Below are 21198 nucleotides of genomic sequence, written 5' to 3'. Positions count from 1 at the left end.
TGTTGCCCCTGCTGTCCCCATGGCAGAACTCAAATCAGGGAAGTAGATGAGAAGTTAGATTATTTTTCTTCTTTCTATTACTGAAACAAAACAAAAAGTCAGCAAAATAAGAGGTTGTAAGCAGCATAAATGTCTCTCCTCTTGTGAATTCCATGCTGGGAGATTTGAGTTTTACTCCTCACAAAGTCTCCTGCTTTCCCACTCGATTTCCCTAAGACTCATTTATCAAGGGGAAGCAATCTACCACAGGAGACTGAGTGATTGGACTTTACCAGAAGGATGCTGAATGTGAATCAACAAACTGATTTTCCTATTGTTAGTGGTGTAGGAGGGTCTTCTTTCTATGTGTTGCTTTCATTGGTCAAATAAAGAAAACTGTCTTGGCCTTTTGATAGGACAGCCTTTAGATGGGCGTGGTAGACAGAACAGAATTTTGGGAGGAAGAAGGCAGTGGGGCAGACGCCATGGCTCTCCTCTCCGAGATGGATGCTGGTTAGATTCATGCCGGTAAGCCAAGGTCAAATGGCGATACACATTAATAGAGATGGGTTAAACGAATATGTAAGAGTGAGCTAATAAGAGGTTAGAACTAATGGGCTAGACAGTGTTTAAATAAATACAGTTTCTGTGTAATTATTTCAGAGGTTAAGCTAGCTGGGTGATGGGATGCAGCCCGTCATTCCCCTTACAACAGTTAGAAGATCTAGAACTAGGACATTTAGAATTTTATAAGATTCAAATAGGTATGATTTCATGACCCGGTCTTTGGTTTCACAAATCATTTTCCCAGTGGAAGTTCTACTATTAACTCTACACTAAATCATGAGAGCTTTGATCTGCATATTAAATATGCTGTTCTAAAAAGTATCTGTCTGTGTTTGTGTGTGTGTGTGTGTGTATGCATGTGTGTGTGTGTGTGTGTGTGTGTGTGAGAGAGAGAGAGAGAGAGAGAGAGAGAGAGAGAGAGAGAGAGAGAGTGAGTGATTTTGTCATAATCAACATGATTGGAATAAACTATTTAAATTCTTGGAATCTCCTTCTCTGCTCTCCAGACTTAACGAGAGAATAATAATAAATGCAAACTCCAAGTCTTTTGCTATAAAGATACAAACTTGGAGATTCTATGTGAACTTTGATATATTACTCAATAATTAGAACTGCTATGTTTATAGAAAAATATAAATTATCATGGATTTAGTTTAATCTTAAAAAAAGGTGGATTCATAAAAGGTTTACTATAGTAAGTTTGGGAAGTAAGTCTATAACAAGTCTTAACAGAAATCCATTTTCATGCCTTTTTAATTTTAAACTTTAAGAAGAAAAAATCCTTTATTATATTTGATTAAAGAATGAACAGAATAAACAATCATCTCTGTGAACAATCTTTTACAAATCTATTATACAATCAAGCTCCTGGGCCACTGTGGAACCAGTTTAGTAGCTATAATCACACTGTTGGTCTAGAAAATTCCCATGCTCCATATTGGGGATAATTATGTTTGCTTGGCTTTCCAATTGCCATTTCATAAAGAATGCACTATTGGTCATTTAATATTTGCCCCACATTGTCTGCAGACTCAGAATCATTATTTTTAGTTGCAGACCTTTACAATACCCAATGGCATTTACAGCTGATGACAACTATAACAGATGATACTGAGCCAAAGCTACTAGAAGTGAAACATAGGAAATAAAATGATAATGAATAACTGTCACTCAGTGCCTAAGTAGTGTCTGAAATTTGTTCTAGTGCATATCCAATATAACAGAGTATGCAAAATACAAGAAGCAGAAAAATGTTGAGTCCTTCATCATACAAGGAACAAAAAGGAATCTGAAACTTTGCCTTTGCAGAGACCATGAATTCAACACAGAGCATGGTAGAAGTGTTCAGATGATTCTCAGAAAAGTTCATGATAAACATTATGGTATTTCCCCAAAGTATTGATGCTCATGAAATACATTTAAAGACACTGTCTACTAACACAAAAACAAACAAAAATTCTGAATATAATGCAGAGAGATGTTTTTAGACATGAAATTAAGGGTCACAAAAACATCATCTCATCAAAAGAAACAAGAAAATATTGGGGAGATGAAATGTCTAGCAGACATTATGAAACTTATGAAAACAAATTATGAGTTCTGGTCAGGTGATTTGGGTTAGAGATGGGCCTGTGTTAACTTTTTGGGTTACCTATATCATAACTTAAGAATAAAGTCTGTTGTAATGAACTTGAAAAAGTAGATACATACTAAAATATGGTGCTGGAATTAATTTGCATATATTATAAAATAATTAAATTTAAAACAGCTACTGCTATTTTTACTGTTTATAAAAAGCTAGATTTCATTATGGTATGCCCCCACAAACACAGTTTGGTTACTCTGTATTAGTTTCTTTCTGTTTCATTTGCTTAAGGTTATATCATGTTTGCTAATGGTACTCATATATTTAAATGCTTAATCATCTAAAAGTAGAAAATGTGATTGTTTGAAAGGATTGGAAGACCTAGAAGTGTAGCCTTGTTGAAGAAAGTGTGCTATACACAATGAAAATGTGTTACTCTTTCTGTGAATAAAATGTTGGTTGATAGCTAGGCAGGATTTTCTGGCCAGAGAGTATGCTGGGAAGAAAAAGGCTAGAGTCAGAGGAGTCAACAGCAAGACCTGAAGAGGAAACAGGAAGTGCAAGATATAAGATTGGTAATGCCACATGGCAAAAATGGGTTAATTTAGGTTGTAAGAGCTAGTTAGTACTAAGCCTGAGCTATTGGCCAAACAAATAAAATTAATATTAAGTCTCCATGTCTGTTATTTGGAACTGGTAAGTGGGAAAGAAAAGTATACCTAGAAGTGTGCCATTGGGGTGGACTTTTGGGTTTCAAAAGTCTATATCAAGAATAGGTTCTTGCTTGCTTCATGTTCCCTTCAGCTCAGTATATAAAGCTTTCAACTACTACTCCAGCACAATGCCTGTTTGTTTCCTTGATATGGGACACCCTTCCATATGCTGTGAATATGTTTTATTACCATTGGTTGATAAAGAAACTGATTTGATCAATAACAAGGCAGAATAGAGCCAGGTGGGAAATCCAAGAAAAATGTAAGGAAAAAAGAAGGCAGAGTCAGAAAGATGCCAGCAGCCACTGGAGAAGCAAGATGTGAGATAACAAGTCATGAACCTCTTGGCAAAATATAGAATAATAGATATGGGTTAATTTAAGCTGTAACAGCTAGTTAATAATATGCTTGAGATTATAGGTCAAAAAGTTTATAATTAATATTAAACCTCAGAGTAGTTATTCAGGAACTGGCAGGAGGGAGAGAATCCTCCAGTTACATTACTGTCATAATGATTATTGGCTAATTCTCAGAAACTGTAAGCAAGACTCCAATTAAATGATTTTTTTTTTGTATAAAAGTTGTCTCTGTCATGATGTGTCTTCACAACACTAGAACATTACTTATGACAGAAGCTGATAACTGGAGTGGGGTGTTAATGTAAAAAACCTGACTATGATGTTTACTAGACTATGGAAACTTTGGTACTTTGGACAATAATAATAAATAAATACTCTAAGTTGAACTAAATAGGCCATTCTAGGAGGAACATGGAAGACAGTAGTGCTGAGGGTGATTTGGATTTTGGTAACACAGTTCAAGAAATTTCAGAAAAACAACAATTAGAGATAAGTTTTGAGATATTTTGGCCAAAAAAACAAATGTAGTGTTTATTGCCTTTGTACTTAAATTTTTCCTAAGGCTAAATTGAAGAGTTTTGAATTAATGTCCTTAATGGATAAGATTTCAAGACAGCCTAGTATTGACTGTGTCATGTAGATATTGGTATTCACTTTTATGCAGAGCTACAATGAAAAAAAAACAAGAGGGACAAAGAGAAATACAAAATATAACAGTTTGAGGAAAAAAAGGAGCACCAGGAAATGTTATGGTGGAGTCAAGACTTATGCTCAAAGAGAAGAAAGTTTACAAAAAAAACTAATGCTAAAAGGACTAAAGAAGGTGTTAAAGTCAAAACAAGACACCACCCAGCTAATTCTGCAATGAGTGAAAGGAAAGGCCCTGGGGGTCTAAATAACAATGGGAACATGATGCAATGCAAATTGAGGGGGTGAACAAGTGCTGGATAAAAAAAAAGGGTGTTGCTTTCAGAAGGTGCGGGAAATTTGAAGAATGTTCTGACTTTAGACTTGGAGATGCAGAATTTGGAGTTTGTCTTGCCTTTGGTTGTTCTTGTTTTAGTCCAGTTTTCTTCATTATGTCCCTTTCAGCTCTTTTGGAGCACTAACGTATATTTTGTGCCATCGTATGTTGGAAGTGTGTGATTTGCTTTTTGCTTTTACTTTTACAGGAAGTTATGGTTAAGGATAGTCTTGTGTCTCAGAAGAGACATTGGATTTTGGACTTTTAAACAGTGTTGAGATTGTGAAAGATTTTGGGAACTTTTGAAGTTCAACTAGATGCAGTGTGAGTTGTAATACGCCTATAAGCCTATGTGGATCTAGGAGTAGAATGTGATTTGAATGAAAATGGCTCACAATGGACTCATAAATTCGAATGCTTGGTCACCAGAGAGTAGAACTGTTTGGGAAGGGTTAGGAGGGTTAGTAGGTATGAGCTTATTGGAGGAAGTGTGTCACTGAGGGTGGGCTTTAGTTCTTCAAAAGTTCATGCCAGACCCAGTCTCTCACTGTCTTCCTCTTGCCTGTCAATCAGGATGTAAAGCTCTCAACTACAGCTCCAGCACTATGTCTGTATTCTTCCTACCATAATCATCATAGACTACCTCTCTGAAACTGTAATCAAGCCCCCAGTTAAATGCTTTCCTTTATAAAAATTGTCTCAGTCATGATTTCTTTTCACAGCAATCAAATAACTAAAACAGTTATGTTAGTCTGAGCCTCATTAATTTTAGTAAAGCTGAGCAGATATTATCAAAATATTACAAAGTTAATATGAGATTTAAGAAAATTGAATGCAAAGTTACTATTTCTTGTACCTGAACACCCACCAAAGCAGAACATGGCAATAAAAGGCAGTTGAGCTGGGGACTAGATTTTGGCAATAGTTTCAGTAGCTAAAGGAAAGAAATCCAGTAGTCAGGAAAGAAATGAGAGTTGTAGCATGAGGGCCGTCTTGTTGGTTTATCTGTCCCACCCAGCACCCCACAGCTGGCAAGCCCCACAGGAAAATCACACACAGGACTCTATAAGATTATAAACTGATTGGCCCATTAGCTCAGTCTTCTTATTAACTAATTCTTACATCTTATGGTAACCCATAATTCTTGTCTGTGTTAGCCATGTGGCTCAGTACCTTTTCCAGCTGTCAGCTCACATGTTGCTTCTTCAGTGATCTGGGCAGGAATGGCAGAAGGAGCTTCCTCCTCCCTAGCATTCTCCTATTCTCATTGCCCCGCCTCTACTTCCTGTCTGGTTGACCTGCCTATACTTCCTGCCTGGCCAATCAGCGTTTTATTAAAATACATGATTGACAGAATACAGACAATTCTCCCACACCAGAGAGTGGTTTGATCCAAAGAAATATTATCAAGCTATTCATTACTGTGAACTTTTAAGTTCAGGTCCAAAGGGTACCCACTGGACTATCCTTAAGAATTTCCAGTCAACAAATGAAAGAGAACATGTTAGTGACGAGTAAAACTGAAGACTGTCAATACCCAACACAAAGGATTGGAGGTAGATATATGGGATTCACAATGATCTTCTAAAGCATCGCCTAAAATTTCACACTGTAAGTATAGGCAAGGATCAGGGAGAGACAGGGAGGACATCTGAGTCACTTGGGATATACATAGTGGAAAACTAAAGGAGCAGAGGTATTAGTTAAGTGAAAGATAATATTGCCCCGGAACATCTGACAGTCAGTGGTCTGTCTTATTGCTGTTAGTGGTGAGGTTGTCACACAGAATCCCTTAAGAGAACACAGGTTGCTATGGAACTCTAGAAAGGGAAGAAAATTCACAATCCTTGGAAATTTCTGGATGGTCTTAAGACGATAAACAATTCTAACATTCCTAGGAAAGACCCATAAAAGGTCCAGGAAGAAAATCAACAGGGCCATCTAACTGGCAACCAGAACAGAATAGACATAAGTAAACATGGAAATAAGACAAGATTTGCCTTGTCATAAGCAGCTTTAGGGTTTATAAAACCCTCTACCATGTGTCATCTTATTTGAAGTTCCTAAGGAAACATGAAAACATCTGATCTAATCCTTATTTTATACATGAAGAAATATTAAATTTATTCATGCTAAGGGTCTAAACCAAGGATTCATTGTATATTTGTATAATACCTGAATGTAAAAACATTTCATATTCATCCAGATGAAAAATATTCCCTTTGTGTTAATTAAAATTCCTCCTCACAATGGCTTGTCAGCCTTCAAACTTATGTTGGTTCTAGCGACACAAATGTACTCTACCAGCTACCGGAGCAGAGTTTACCTTCAGCAAAACACAATTCTATGGCTACTTTCATGACTCTATCTCTAAACAATGATAGCAGCCAAATTTGAAGAAAATCACATTAACTATGTTCTGGACAGTTTCTAGCAGGAATTAACTTCAAGAGGATGGACAAGCCAAGTAGCCAGTAGAAGCCTGAATCTCAAGATGGAGTCTCCACCCCATACATTACCAACTACTTTATGGCTATTCAAAAATGGTGGATATTTCAGAACAATGTACTCAGTGAAAGGGAAACATGGACTAATCTTACTACAAAATTAGAAAAAAGTAACTTTAGTGTGTGTGTGTGTGTGTGCATGTGCGCATGTGTGTATGCTTTGAGGGAGGTGCATCTGTGTTTTGTGGGAAACTCAGAAGGAAACATTAAAGAAGAAGACTCAGTAAGAAAGTTTGCTTCCAATTATTTCAGAGTATATTTACAAAATCCTGGATGCTGTTCCTTACACTCAACAAACATGCATGAATTTCACTTTCATAGTCAGGATTTTTATATGATCAAAAGCAGTTTGGAATGATTCCTTACCAGAAATTAGAGCCCTCACTGTGATTTCTTGAAACTGAAAATATTTTCTTGGCTCACTATACCCATAGTCTGAGGCCTTCCTCTCTGTGCTTCAGAAACTCAAATCCAGGTCCAAGTATCCTGGATTGACAGGGACCACTCCCAGTTCACAGAGGTCCCTCTGTAGAGAACTTACTCTGTCAGTTTTCCCTTCTGTCTGAATGCTGGCGTGGCTACGGACCTCATGATCTTCTTCAAGGTCGGAAACATCCTCTAGTTCCTCTGGAGTCTGTGGAAAGAAAGCAAAGCACAGCAGATGAGGCTATAAAGTATGGCTGTCTGTCACTTTGAAAATCATCTGTAGGACCTCAGGAAGGTGACTATCTAGTCGAGATATCATCTTGAAATCCAAACCCAGCTATGTGCACAAGAGAGGCAGTAGTTCATATAAAGTTCAACATTTTCATACCAGTATCATAATAAAGGGGAAACATATACATATATGCATATACAAATATTGTCCAGCCACACAGTAGAATATAATTTGTGCGTAAAGAGAGGCCAAATAGTTATTCGTGTTATACAGTAGATGAGCCTTGATTATATCATGCTATATGAAAGATGTCAATTATAAAGAATACATAGACTGTGACATAAAATTATTGAAACACACAGATTTATTGGAAACCAATTTGACTAGTATTTTGTGGGAGAAATATGCATGGACTGTTAAATGGGTACATACTTCCTCTTTGGGATGCTGGCAATTCTGAAATAAGGAAATGATGAGCAACTGTAAACCATATAAATACACTCAAAGCATTGCTTTTGCTTTGAAAATGAAGAATTTTATTATATATATATATATATTATATTCCAATAAATGTAGAGTAGAAGGACAATTAGAGATCAGATGGAAGATTTTCAGTCAGTGCAAAGCAATTTGCCTAGCCACTATATGGTTACTCTGAACTAAGTTGTTTAGCATTAACAAGTCAGACAAATTTCATAGATCAATAAACCACAACTATCAAGATACCACCAGAACTATCAAGAAATTACATTTTCTAGAAACTCACATGTAAAAAAAATAACTTGAATTTCTCTGTGTATTATCAATAGTTAGCCGATGTACATTCTCTTTTTTCAGCATCAGTTGAGACATATCTCGGTCAAAAAAATCTCTAGATAGAATTGGATAACTGAGATGGTTTGCCTCGCTTCCTCAGCTTGTCCTTGTCATAGCTCATCACAATTTAGCTCTTTATTTATTTTTAATTCGGCAGCTAAGTATTGAATGCTCTACCATGATAGGTAAGAATCAGGTGATTGCACTTACCAAAATAAGAATTTAAAGGTAACAGCTGTCATTACTGCAAATACAGATAGAAATGCATACAAACCATGAATATTTGTTTCATTTTACATAGTCACAACCTTATACTATGATGTCTTTAATATAAAATTATAATGACAAATCTAGGGAAAAAAATAGCTTTATATCAAAATCATTCAAAATGAAGTAAAATCCACTGTGTTCTGTAGACATGGCCTCTTTAAACCAATTCTGATTTTCTTTAAATTTTGCTTATTATACCTTATTTGGTACATTTTCATGATTGCCCAGTGTCTTCCTTTCTTTGATACCAATCTAAAGATGGGACAGGTGCTTATTAGTTCATATAATGGAGCAAAGTACCAATTTCTTATTCACTTTTGGCTCCAGGGGATTTATCACCTCATGCATCTTTTGTTCTCAAACACTCGCAATGAGCAATCCCCATTGCTTCCCTGCAGAATCCTTTATATGTATTGCACCTGACTGCTGGCAGATATTAATATTCCCATCTCACTGAGGCCTCTGGTGTGCTTTTTTGTTATATGTCCAAAGATCTTTTGCATCTATGAGTAACAATGATCATGGAGCAATTGATTCTCTCTTCCCATGTACTAAGTTCAACACCATGCAACTTCTACAAAAAAACCACACATTTCACTCTTGGCCATTTTGTGTAGCCTCAGAGGAGTTTTGAGAAAACATATTCCCTACCTCCCTCCTTGATATATCCACCAAGTCTTCTGATATATGAATATATTTTTGCTGAGCAATTCCCATTTCTTATACTGTTGCTTTTTGTTGAAGCCTGATGCCTCTATTGTGATCTGTTTGTATGTTTTGTTTATTACCTGGGTTGCCTCATCCTTCAGTGCTACATAGATTCATCACTCATTCCAATATTTCATCAAACCCAAAATAAGGCAAACCAACTAAAATTGTGACTGCCTTCAGAAATCGCAAGGACCATTTTTGTTGCTGGAAGAGATAAGCCTCCCAGTTTCACCCACATACTTCCGTACTTTCTTTTTATGTAACATGGAACTAATATTTTTCTTGCAAAGCCACCAAAATTGACCTTTTCTCTTTATGAGCAAAATCAGTGGGAGAGTGTTCAAAAAACTTGCTGACACAATTCCACATTCTGAAAGGCAAGAGGTTAGAAAGCAGTGCAAAATAAAAAAAAAGTTAAGAATATAATGTAACAGTTTAAATTAAGTGGAAGCTAAGAAAGAAGAGTCCCTTAATCATTTTCAGGGATACAACTATTAACTTTTTCAGCTCTGAAGGCAAATAATGGAAAGAATAAAATGCTTTAAATAAAACGGTAGATTGAGGTGATGGGATACAATATATAATCACCTCCCAAAATAGAGTTCTTCTCAACTAGTGATTTCAGAAAGCTAAAAATTTGGAGGCTGGCAGTATGCTCAGGCGTAGAACACAGGCTTAGGGTGTGTTCTAATTTCATTTCTGTGAGCATGATAAAATACCACAACCAAAAGCAACAGAGAGGAGAAAAAAAGCACTTGTTTGGCTTAAAAACCCATGGCACAATCCTTCATTTTGGGCAAATAAAGGCTTTCAGCAACCTTTCTACTCCTTTCTGTTGTTCAGGACCTCCTTCCTAGGGAATAGTGACACCAACATTGGGTGCTGTCTTCCTACATCAATGGACAAAATTTTCCTCCACATATATCACATGGCCAACCTGATAGAAATAATTCCCCATTAAGACTCTCTTCCAAAATGATTCTAGTTTTTGTTGGCTTGACATTTAAAACTAAATAACAGCTTGGGAAAGTGCATGTGTTTCCAGTCAATTATCAATCTTGGGACGGTAGACTGAACTATCATAGAGGTCATTCTGAAGAGCTCAACAACCCAATAACTTTGAATAATGCAAATCTGAATTTGAATTCTGGCCATCCCGTGAGGGACACTGTACATCCTGTGAACCTTTTAAACTTCTGCTTTCCATGGATCAGGTAATATTACCTATGTCAAATGTATTATGTAGCTCAATTGTACGACGGTTCTGCCAAGAATAAATCAGCAGACAGAGCTATGGTATAATATGATTGTTTCTCTGTTATTTCCTTCTTCCTGTACTATCTAATTCCTATATGTTTTTCACAAAATTTTTACATAAATTTCGATGCTTCCAGTTTGATCCAAATTTATTTTCAGACTGTGACCTTAGAGAGCCCACTAAATACCTCTTACTTCAGAATCCCCAAATAGCATGCTGTATGGATAGGTTGGTTACTGAACACCTGTAGTTATATTTGTATAATTACACCTACACATTATGAGTGTGTTAAACAGGATTTAATATAATTCTGCATATAATGTTTCCCTTATGAAGCAAGTGACAGGGATTTTTAGTTAAAGTTCAATTTCTCTTAAGATTAAAATGACCTTCTTCCATGACTTTTGAAAGGAGTCACCCTAGAATGCACGCTAGGGATAGTGGGGGATGAATTGCCTTTTTAAAGTGGACTGTGTCTGAATCTGAACAAAACAAGGGCAGTCTAATTGCCCTAGGAAATTTGAATGGTTCTAGGTATTAATTAGTTGTTTCTTATATCAGAACTCAGGAAATTCATTCCATGCTTTCCTCTCAGAATTTGCTTACTAAAAAGCCTTTCTCAGGGAGCCCCAAAGTGACTTGAAATAAGTTTAAGCTCCTACCAATGATACAGTAAACGTACTACCTAACACCCCAGGGGGTAATCATAAAGACACAATAAATACATACTAAAATATGATTCAGTAAACAGGAAAGTCTGACTTGCCAATATCATCTATGATTATAAACAGTCTTTATTTTTCTTAGATATTACTTTAGTTATGTAAAAGAGAACAAATAATCAGATATGACACTTAAAGACGTGCCTCCTGAGAATTTTGTTTGAGATAATAAGGAAGCATGGGGTAGGCACTAACACTTCAGGGCAGAATAAACTATATATATCTGTGTGTGTGTGTGTGTGTGTGTGTGTGTGTGTGTGTGTGTGTATGTATGGGTAGATGATTTATAGACAGACAGACAGACAGACAGACAGACAGACAGATAAATTTCTTCCTCAGAAAGGAATTTTATTTAGCATTGTTTTGTTTATTCTTTTTGCATTTGCAGTGAGGTGAATAAATGGTCTCTTAAGCAGAAACTCACCTTTTCAAGCCTTACAACTGTGCAAAGCTGAATTTCAAAAAGAAAATTGATGTTCACCAAAGTGTTACAAAGCAAGAAGAGATGAATGAAAACTTAAGGGAAGAGAAAAGGGAGGGAGAAAAGGAGAAACTCCATACCTCTGACCCCAAATTGAAATTTTGCTATCCTTAATGTTCAATAAACCAGTGACCTTCCTGACACAGTTCCCTAGTTCTCCTCCCTAACTGCTCTTTTATTAGCACATTCTGCCCCATTATAAGGGATAATGATAATTACTCAAATTTGTACAATATTTTTGAGGATCATGGTAATTATGCAAATCAGAGGGCAAATCAGAGCCTCAATCTCTCAGGAAGCTAGTCATTCCTCTGCTCAGAAGACATCAGCAAAACACAACTGTGGAATGCACAGATCAATCCAGCAGGAGGTCGTATATGAAAGTGGCGTCATCAGTATGACAGTCCCTGTTCAGCCACCTATGAGCTTGTAATGGAACTCAGATCCTAAGAGGAGCATTCCTAATTCATGAAGACTGTCACCAGATGAGACTAGCTGGAAGCTTAAATAAAGACATAAAAGACAAATGAAACCATGAGAGATAATAAGGTTTGGGTGAAAGCATATTTTTGGAAAGTTCAAATAGCAATTTCTAGATTCAAACCAAGCTCTTTGACATTCTTCTCTATAGAACAGGAGAATGAGGTAGTCATGTTTAATTAAGCTCTTCGTGTATAATTCATCAGCAAAGTGGTGCCTGGTAATCCCATATTCCTTTTCTCTTTCAATCTTAACAATTAACATACTATTAATTCTGATTATTTTGCTATCACAGTAGAGAAGCCCACCCTTTGTATTTAATAGATAATGGTTCAGTTTCACACGACTAATAAAGGCTACTTCAAAACTGGGTCCAAAAGTTATTTCATGGATCATGTGACATGGTAGTCACAATTGCATGGCAAACTTGAGAAACTTAAGAAGTGATGTATGGATTACAGAAGCTTTAAGGAAGCTAGGAAAATGCTTCAGTAAGGAAAGCGTTTGCCAAGCAAGTATGAGGACTTAAGCTATAACCTTAGTACCCAGGCTAAAGAAGGTACGCATACCTCTGCTATCCACAGGAGGGGAGGGGGAAACTAGGGACTTCTGGGCTTCCAATGCAGACAGTCTAGAGAAATGGATGAACTCCCAAATTCATCGAGAAACTGTCTCACAAAAATAAAGTAGAGAATTATTATGGAAGACACTTTATGGGGATCACACGCCTACACACCTATGCATCTGAACACACACACACACACAGAGAGAGAGAGAGAGAGAGAGAGAGAGAGAGAGAGAGACAGAGAGACAGAGAGACAGAGAGAACTTCAAAAAAGCAGGAATATAAAACTTACAGAACAAAAGCAGGCCAGGAATTTGGAGACTTTGAGAGTCACAAGAGACTCATCTTAAGTTTTCCCTCTCCTGCCACAGGTTATAAATGTTACTCCCGCCTTCCTCACTGCTCCACTGCTACCTCCCTACAACTAGATGTAACTTTGAACTGAGAGAAAGTCTGTTTATTTCCCAGCCTTGTTCCCAGGGCTCAATATACACCAAGGTAAAGGTGAACAAAACTTTCATCTGCAGGCTGGGTACCAGTGTGCCAGCAGATCTGACAGCTGCCCATTTCTGTCCTTGTATTTTTAATTGAATCCAAAAGTACACAGGTTGATGAGCTAAACTAAAGAACATTAGCATTCTAGGGCAAGGTTGTGGTTTATGTTATATATTCACATTTTCACAGAAGTATAGAGAAGTGCTGAGATTCATATAGTAAGTGAGAACTACAATAAAAACTAGGGGTCTGATTTGAGGACAAAATTCTTCGAATAGTATGTGGCGCTGAACAAGATTTAGTTTGTTGGAAAAGCAGTTTCATCAGAAGCAAATCAAACAATGGGCTGAGGTTCATAAAATTAAAAGTATCTTACCTTCTGCATCAAACTCCATAACCAGATAAACACTGCATATATGATTTTTAATTTTTCTTTGCAATAAACAGTGTAACATAACTTACTAGATTTTAAATACCTACAGATTTTGCGCAGGATATTAAAATATGATATTCAAGGTATAAGAACTTACAAGGAAAGTGTACACACATGAACGAAAACACAGAGAGAATCTCAGTTTCTCAGAGAACAAGGCAAGCCAAGTATTTGGATCCCTTGAGTATCACAGGAGATGGAAATTGAAACTCTCTTTTCGCCTTCCAGGTATACAGTGAGCACATGTGTATACGTATACAGGCAAAATGCTTAAAAAAACACATCAAATATAACCTGGTAATTCTCATCTATGAGCTTTGAACTATTACATGAGGCTTTTGTCTTTTGAAATTGGTTTTGTTTCTAAATGTTTACAATGTTCATTTATTGCTTTTACTGGCAGGGGAAAAAGGCCATAAATGTTATAAGGACATCTGCTTAAGGTTCGACAGGTCATTTCAAGGATATGCAGCAATTTTAAGTAACTGATATAGTAAATCCTCAGAACTAAGTAGACATAGCAATGCGGGGGGGGGGCAGTTACATGTGGGTGGGGAGGGACTTTCTTTGTTTTCAGCCTTCAGAAAAGTAGATTCATGAAAATATTCTCTAGATGCAATTCTGAGGGAATGGAGAGTTATGTCTTAGTTTCCCACTGTGGATATATTTTTTTTTAGCTTTCAGGAGAACTTTTACTTTCAGAATTTATTAGGATGCTAGGTACAATATCAATAGCACTAACCAAATTCATCTAGATTTGCAAAAACATCCCATGCACAGTAAGAAAGCTCATAATGCCAACTGTGTTTTTGCCACACCATACTTTTAAGTCAGGTGTCCAACCTTGACACTCCTCTTTCCCTGAGTTAAAAGATGGAGACATATAAAAATGTTACGCATTACTAGAAAGGTGTTATTCAGTACAACGGTGATTCAGAACAGTAGTAGACTCTGGACATATTATTCAGGGTTCATGGTTTGAAATTTGCTTTATGGGATATAAGAATTCCCTACACTGCTAGAAGCAAGCAGAGTAAGCTGGCAGCTCGGGTATAAAATACAACATTGGACTAAAACAAAGCAAATGTTTGGACAACCCCTAAGGAAGAATTACGCTGTTGGACAAAGAGATTTTTTTTTTAAGTAACCAAAGTAAAAGGTCTCTTTGTACAACTAAGAGAATTCATCATCCTGTAAGTTGTGGTCAAATGTAGCAACTCATAGAGGCTGTGAAAGTGACTCTCGGCAAATGGTTCATGCCATTTCTGGAAAGATTTGTCCAAAGCAATGTAATTAGTACAGGTAGGGAGACAAATACAGTGTGGGAAATGATCCTAAATACATTTGCATGGGCTTATTCATCTATCAACCATACAGAGAAGACAGCCACGCTGTGTGCTTCTTCATATCTCAGACACACAGAGAAGACAGTTATCCCGTGTGCTTCTTCATACATCAGACACACAGAGAAGACAGTTATCCCGTGTGCTTCTTCATACATCAGACACCTCAGAAGACAGTAATACCGTGTGTTTATTCATGTATCACACAGAGAAGACAGTCATGCTGTGAGCTTCTTCATGTATCAGACACACAGAGAAGACAGTTATCCCGTGTGCATCTTCGTGTATCAGACACACAGAGAAAACAGTCATCCTATTGTTTCAGATTGGCTCAAAATAAAGCAAATTTGATGGATATAAAATCTTACATGCAAATAATCATACTTGTTTGATTTATATTCTCCAAGAATCAAGGCCAACTCAGATCAGGATCAACAAAGAAATAATTTAATAAATAAACATAAAAATAAATTATTTAATTTTTTTATCTATTTACTAGAATAGCATTCTACAAAATAGAATAGGTTAATTATTAAAATTCAAAAAAGTTACTTTCATTAAAATTAAATTGTCACAAGCATGTAGAGTCCTACTAATGTAAGTAACTTCTTACTGTGCCTATGAAACTATGTCTACAAACCTATTCCTATGAAAAAACTAACTGACATAGACTAAGTACATGTTTATTAAATGTTAATTATACCTTAACAGTCCAAGATTTTAAGAGCTGTGGTCATAAAATAAGAATGTCTAATGAATAAATATTTGGAAGAATACAAGTTCATTTTAAATAATTGATGATTAAACACTGTTACTTAAGAAATTCATAGATTTGTAGTGAGTGAACACATAATTATTATTAATTAAAAATGAAATCAATTGATAGGAAATTTTGTGAGATGTCTTTCTAAAGGGGCTTAAGTACTAATAGCAAGGGAAAGTTCTTCAGAGAGACATAAATCTAAAATAACTTCAGACAAGAAAAGTGACAGAGAAAAGCAATGTGGTTGCTGTGTCATGTAATTGTGTTTATAGTATAGCAAAGCAGGCAAAAATGCTCATTAAAATATATTTTTAAAATTAGTACAAGACCTAAGCTATATTCTCCTGATTTTAACTTCTGGAGCCATCTATTTTTTTTGTTTCAATTTTCACTGTTTATATACATCTTTGGTCTATTCAATGTAATTTATTATTCCATTCAGGTTTCCCCAGCATTGTTCTGTCTGGTCTTTTCCCTGAAGAGTTAATGCAACTATGAAGAAACAAGGAACTACATCTAGTCTCTTGAAAAGTTGTCTACTTTTTAAATTAACTTATAAGAGAGGCACTTTACTTTGGAAGTATATCATTGTTAACAGTATGGCAAGATGAAAAATGATGCCACATTTTAGATAAGAGAATTTTCTGCAGTTAATTATCAACAGTTGCTGTGTGCAATTATTCTACTTAAATCTGAAGGTGTCAAATATTGCTTTCATTAAAATATAAGACAAGAAAGCATGAATTGTTACAGATCATATTCAAAAATATTTAGAGAATAGCCAACATGAATTACAGCCTGTCTGGTGTTGTAATCTTGTCATAAATTATATAAGGATATGGAACTATTCATTGTTCAAGATCTATTTTGTATAAATTTGATGAATTATTGAAATATTTTACATGTGCCTTCCTGGGAAGATACTGTATGAATCATATAATGGAAATTTTTAGTTTAATTCCAAATATGTCAGTTTGATTTTTGTTCTCTGCATACTCTATAACCCGCCCCTAAGATAACATTCTTATGTGTATGTACATAAATTGCTTTAGCTTATTTTGAAGTAAACAGGTACCAAGGAAATACCAAAACTTCCCAGAATACTGAAGACTACGTATGAGTAGGTATATTTTCATAGTGATACATCAGCCTTCTATCCCTACTTTAAAACCAGGCTGCCTAAATAAATGAAACTTTTCCTTTTACCATTGACTTTGGATCCATTATATAATGATAAATGATAAAAGTTTATTATTTAAATAATAAGCAACTAAAAAATAGTGAAGCTTTGTTCAATTACATAAGGAAACGAATAAGAAGTTAGTTCAGCATTCCTGAGAAAGTGGCACTGAATGTTGGTTTACACCTTTGCTTTCCTTTATTCGACCAGTGATACAATTATCCACCCATTTTGTCATAGAATAAAATATTCTTCAAACCCTGGAGATGGCTGAGCTACAAGAAATTTCCTTACATTAGGTAACATTTATTCTGTGATCCTGGGAATTGTACAGATAAAAGATCCTTATGTGTATTTTATCTCTTTCTCATTAAGGTATTTGTAGAGCTAGCTCCAGAGAAGAATGTGGATTTGATCGTGAATGTACATAGTGCATGGCGCATTTTCATTCCCAATACAGTCATTTTTATAGTGGCCCAGAGCGCATAGCAAGTTCTGGGTAAACGTTGTCTAATTTTCATTTCCTGTTCCTAAAATAACAGCTGTAGGAACAAACTAAAACTTTTTATACCAGAGTGAAAAATTATCAAAATTTAATCCCATTACATTATGGATTGATTATGAACCTCTTGAGAAACTATACTAAATGCCTTTAATTTTGATGTGCCTAACTTGTAGAGATTTTGGGGCAGAAAATGTATAGAGGTTTTGGGGTTGCTAATAGACAGTACTGACAGCAGGCAATATTTATTAGTATTGTGCTAAAAGAAAAGTATGTAATAAACAAGGTTTATTTGCTTATTTGATTTAAATTTTTGATTTAAATTATTAAAGATTTTAGCTACAATAAAAAAGATTCTTAGCTAGTCTATCATTCTCATGTTAACAGATGCAAATATTATATAATATGCCTAATTAATGCTGTTGTCAGAATTTTAAAGAACTAATAATAAAAAAGAATTAAAAAAATTGTCCTACCTGATTGAATACTGGTAAAGTGCCATCACTCATGTTATTTTAACATTTATTATTTTAAGTCCCTTATCCTTCAAAATGTAATTCATTGCATCTCAAAGTACTACCATGTAAGACATATATAAATAGAAAGGAATATGAGGATTATTAAAGTGTATTTCAAACATCAAGCAGAAGATGGGCAGCTGCTAGCACCATGAATCAGTCATGGGGAATAGCACATGTAGGTTTTCACTCAGCATTTGTTAAGTTTGAGAACTCAGAACAACAGAAGAACCAGACCTTAACTGAGCCAGGCAGACCTGATAGAGTAAGTTTAAGTAAGTTTTAGAACCTAAAGTAGTCTTTGCTGAAAATGAAAAACTAAAAATGCTTGAGAGTTGTGGCAAGAAGAAAGGACCAACATGTGACAGGGACTTACAGTGCCTTGGGATGTGGCTTAAAACAAAACGGAAGGGATTGTTGACTTCTTCCTGACATCTAATTCAAAGGCATGCATAAAAAGAATCTGAGGAGAATCCCCTAGGTGAGGTGTGGACAACAACTTTCACACATTCTTTCTATGTCTTTATCATGCTTGTTGTTCTACATACACAACATTTAATGCGTGTAGGGTTCATCTAAAGCCAGGAATCCAGAAGCTTCACCCAGAAAGGCCTCTTTTTTATCAGCTTAGAGGTCCCTGAGTAACTCCTGTGGAAGATTCAGTAACACACCGAAGCTCAGAAGTAGAAGTTGACAGTTAAAATTACATCAGGCTTCTTAATTAAACAAAAATCCATATTAGCCTTTGGCCTAATTTTGGTAATTCATAGTTAAACAGTAGAAATTAAAAATCACTAAATTTTATTGCTAATAAATCTCTGTAACTAATTTAAAACCCTTCTAGTCACAGCTAGAAATAGTTGTCACTAGCTCTTTGAGTTATACCACAATGATATCCTTTTTAGTTTGCACAACATCTTGATTTCCTTCATGTTCAATACATGCACACTCCATTTCATATGCCAGATTCATTAATATAACCATGAGGGGCAGGAGTTGCAGAAAATCTAGCAAACACTTGGAATGTTGACATCCTTAGGGAAAAGTCGAATTTGCCAACTATTTTCTTTAAGAAAACCATTGAACTAGGCATGGTGCTGTTCACCATCAATCCTAGCACCTGGTAGGCAGTCACATGGATATCTGTAAGTTAAAGGTCAGTCTGATTTCCATGGGAAGTCCCAGGCAAGTCAGAGCTATGAATCAGTAAAATTCTTTCTAGTAAAATATTTTCTCATCTTCATTTCCTATATCCTTACAAATCAGAATCTATCATAGTTTCCATACTATTTTTAGTCATAGTTATAGTTTTCCATTTTTATGATAAAGATATAGTTATAAATATTGTGACTGTAATTCTTGCTTGATAACTGTTTTGTTATATTAATTTTACTATGTTAAAATGAAAGCCTTTCTTTTTTGTTTAAACAGAAAAAGGGGAAATGATGGAGGAGGGTTATCTGTCTATTGTGTTATTTTCATTGGTCAATAAAGAGACTGCCTTGGCCCTTTGATAGGACAGAAAATTAGGTAGACGGAGTAAATAAAACAAAATGCTGGGAAGAGGGCAATGAGGCAGATGCCATGGAGCCAGCCACCAGGTCAGACATGCTGAATCTTTTCCGGTAAGCCACTACCTCGTGGTGCTACCATGAGATTATTAGAAATGGGTTAATATCAAGATATGAGAGTTAGCCAGTAACTAATTCTCTAGAGATAATGGGCCAGGCAGTGTTTAAATGAATATAACTTGTGTGTTGTTATTTCCGGGGCTAAGCTAGACATATGGGAGCTGGGCAGGACAAAAAGCAGGCCTGCCCGCAGCCCCTCACTACAATTTTTTAATAAAGTAACAAAGGTACTTAGGAAAAAAAATCTGATTCTATGATAGAACAGGAAATAGATAAGAAGCTGAAATGTCTTGATACAGCCAAAATGTAATGGAATACTGAGATAAAGCCAAAGAAATAAAAATAAAAAACAAACACACTTTTCAAAATTGACCAAAAGAGTTCTCTGAATTTTTAAATAAGGATTAGTCTTCCTTAATGAGAGGAATATACTTTCCCACTCATAGTTTCTTTAATCAGAATCTCTCTCTCACTTTCTCTCACACATTTGTGTTTGTGTATGTGTGTGTGTGTGTGTGTGTGTGTGTGTGTGTGTGTGTGCATGAGAGGGAAAGAAAGAGACAATACCTGAAAAAAATCAGTCTATAAGAGGAGAGAATGACATTTTTCATGCTTTTAGTTTTAGGCCATGGGCATTATATCCTTTTACTTTGAGGTCAAACATTACTGATGTGGAATTCCCCTCTGTATGCTGTGAATACCATTAGTTAATAAAGAAACTATCTTAGGTCTGAGCGGGGAATAGAGGTAGGTAGGGAAAATTAAACAGAATACTGGGAGAAAGGAGGCAGAATAAGAAAGAAGTCATACAGTCCTGCCGGAGCCAGATGGAACTTTATCCGGTAAGCCACAGCCATGTGGAGATACACTGATTACTACAATTGGGTTAAATTCAGATATGTTAGCCAATAAGAAGCTAGAGCTAATGGGCCAAGCAGTATTTTAAATAATATATTTTCTGTGTGATTATTTCGGGGCTGAGCAGCCAGGAGCCAAAAAGTAGCCTCCATTACAACACATTATGGTAAGAAACATGTGCTAAATGAGATGCTCTTGGTGTGGTAATCAGGATGCAGAGAGAAAGACTGGAAAGGGCTGATATTCAGATGTACTATAAAGAGTCACTGCCACTCCCTACTTTCCCCTTGAAGTGCTACCATACCTAAACAACTATGTACCATAGCTTCAACACTTGAGCTTTGCTGAACATTCTAGGTGAAGCTATCACAAAAGGCAGCACATGCAAAGTCATAAATAAGACTCCTCCAAACGGAACATTCTTCAAAGAGAAAAAAATCATTTGAGTGGATAAAATCATCAAGAATTAATTAAGTGGTTGATGTGGGATTCCCGTCTGTATGCTGTGAATATATTTTATTACCATTGGTTAATGAAGAAGCTTATTTAGCCTACGGCAGGGCAGAATATAGCCAGTTTGGGAGAGATATAGACAGTAAGCAGAGTTCAAGGAGACACCATGTAGCTGCCTAAGGAGACAGATGCTAGAACCTTACCAGTAGGCCACAACCTCATGGGTAATTCATAGATTAATAGAAATGGATTAATATAAGATATAAGAGCTAGGTAGGAATACAACCATATATATGTTATAGGTATCTTGATTTCAAAATTTGAGTTTAAGATATGTTACTTTGGAAAAGAGATTCTGCTTTTGTTTCCACAGAAGATGAGAACCTG

General features: G+C 35.9%; 1 protein-coding gene across 3 annotated transcripts in view; it reads right to left on the bottom strand.

The window, feature by feature from the left end:
- Positions 1-21198, bottom strand: part of Ctnna3 (catenin alpha 3) — a 1405098-nt gene that overhangs the window by 154109 nt on the left and 1229791 nt on the right. For all 3 annotated transcript variants that reach the window (XM_048451587.3, XM_087898188.1, XM_087898189.1), the window contains one exon: positions 7216-7308. In XM_048451587.3, coding sequence (XP_048307544.3) covers positions 7216-7308 — 93 coding nt within the window. The remainder of the gene's footprint in view (positions 1-7215; positions 7309-21198) is intronic.

The sequence above is a fragment of the Myodes glareolus genome, chromosome 18, assembly GCF_982192425.1.
Source record: "Myodes glareolus chromosome 18, mMyoGla1.1, whole genome shotgun sequence".
NCBI lineage: Eukaryota > Metazoa > Chordata > Mammalia > Rodentia > Cricetidae > Myodes > Myodes glareolus.
Note: the sequence above shows the minus strand (reverse complement) of the source record. Positions and strands in the feature narration are given on the sequence as shown.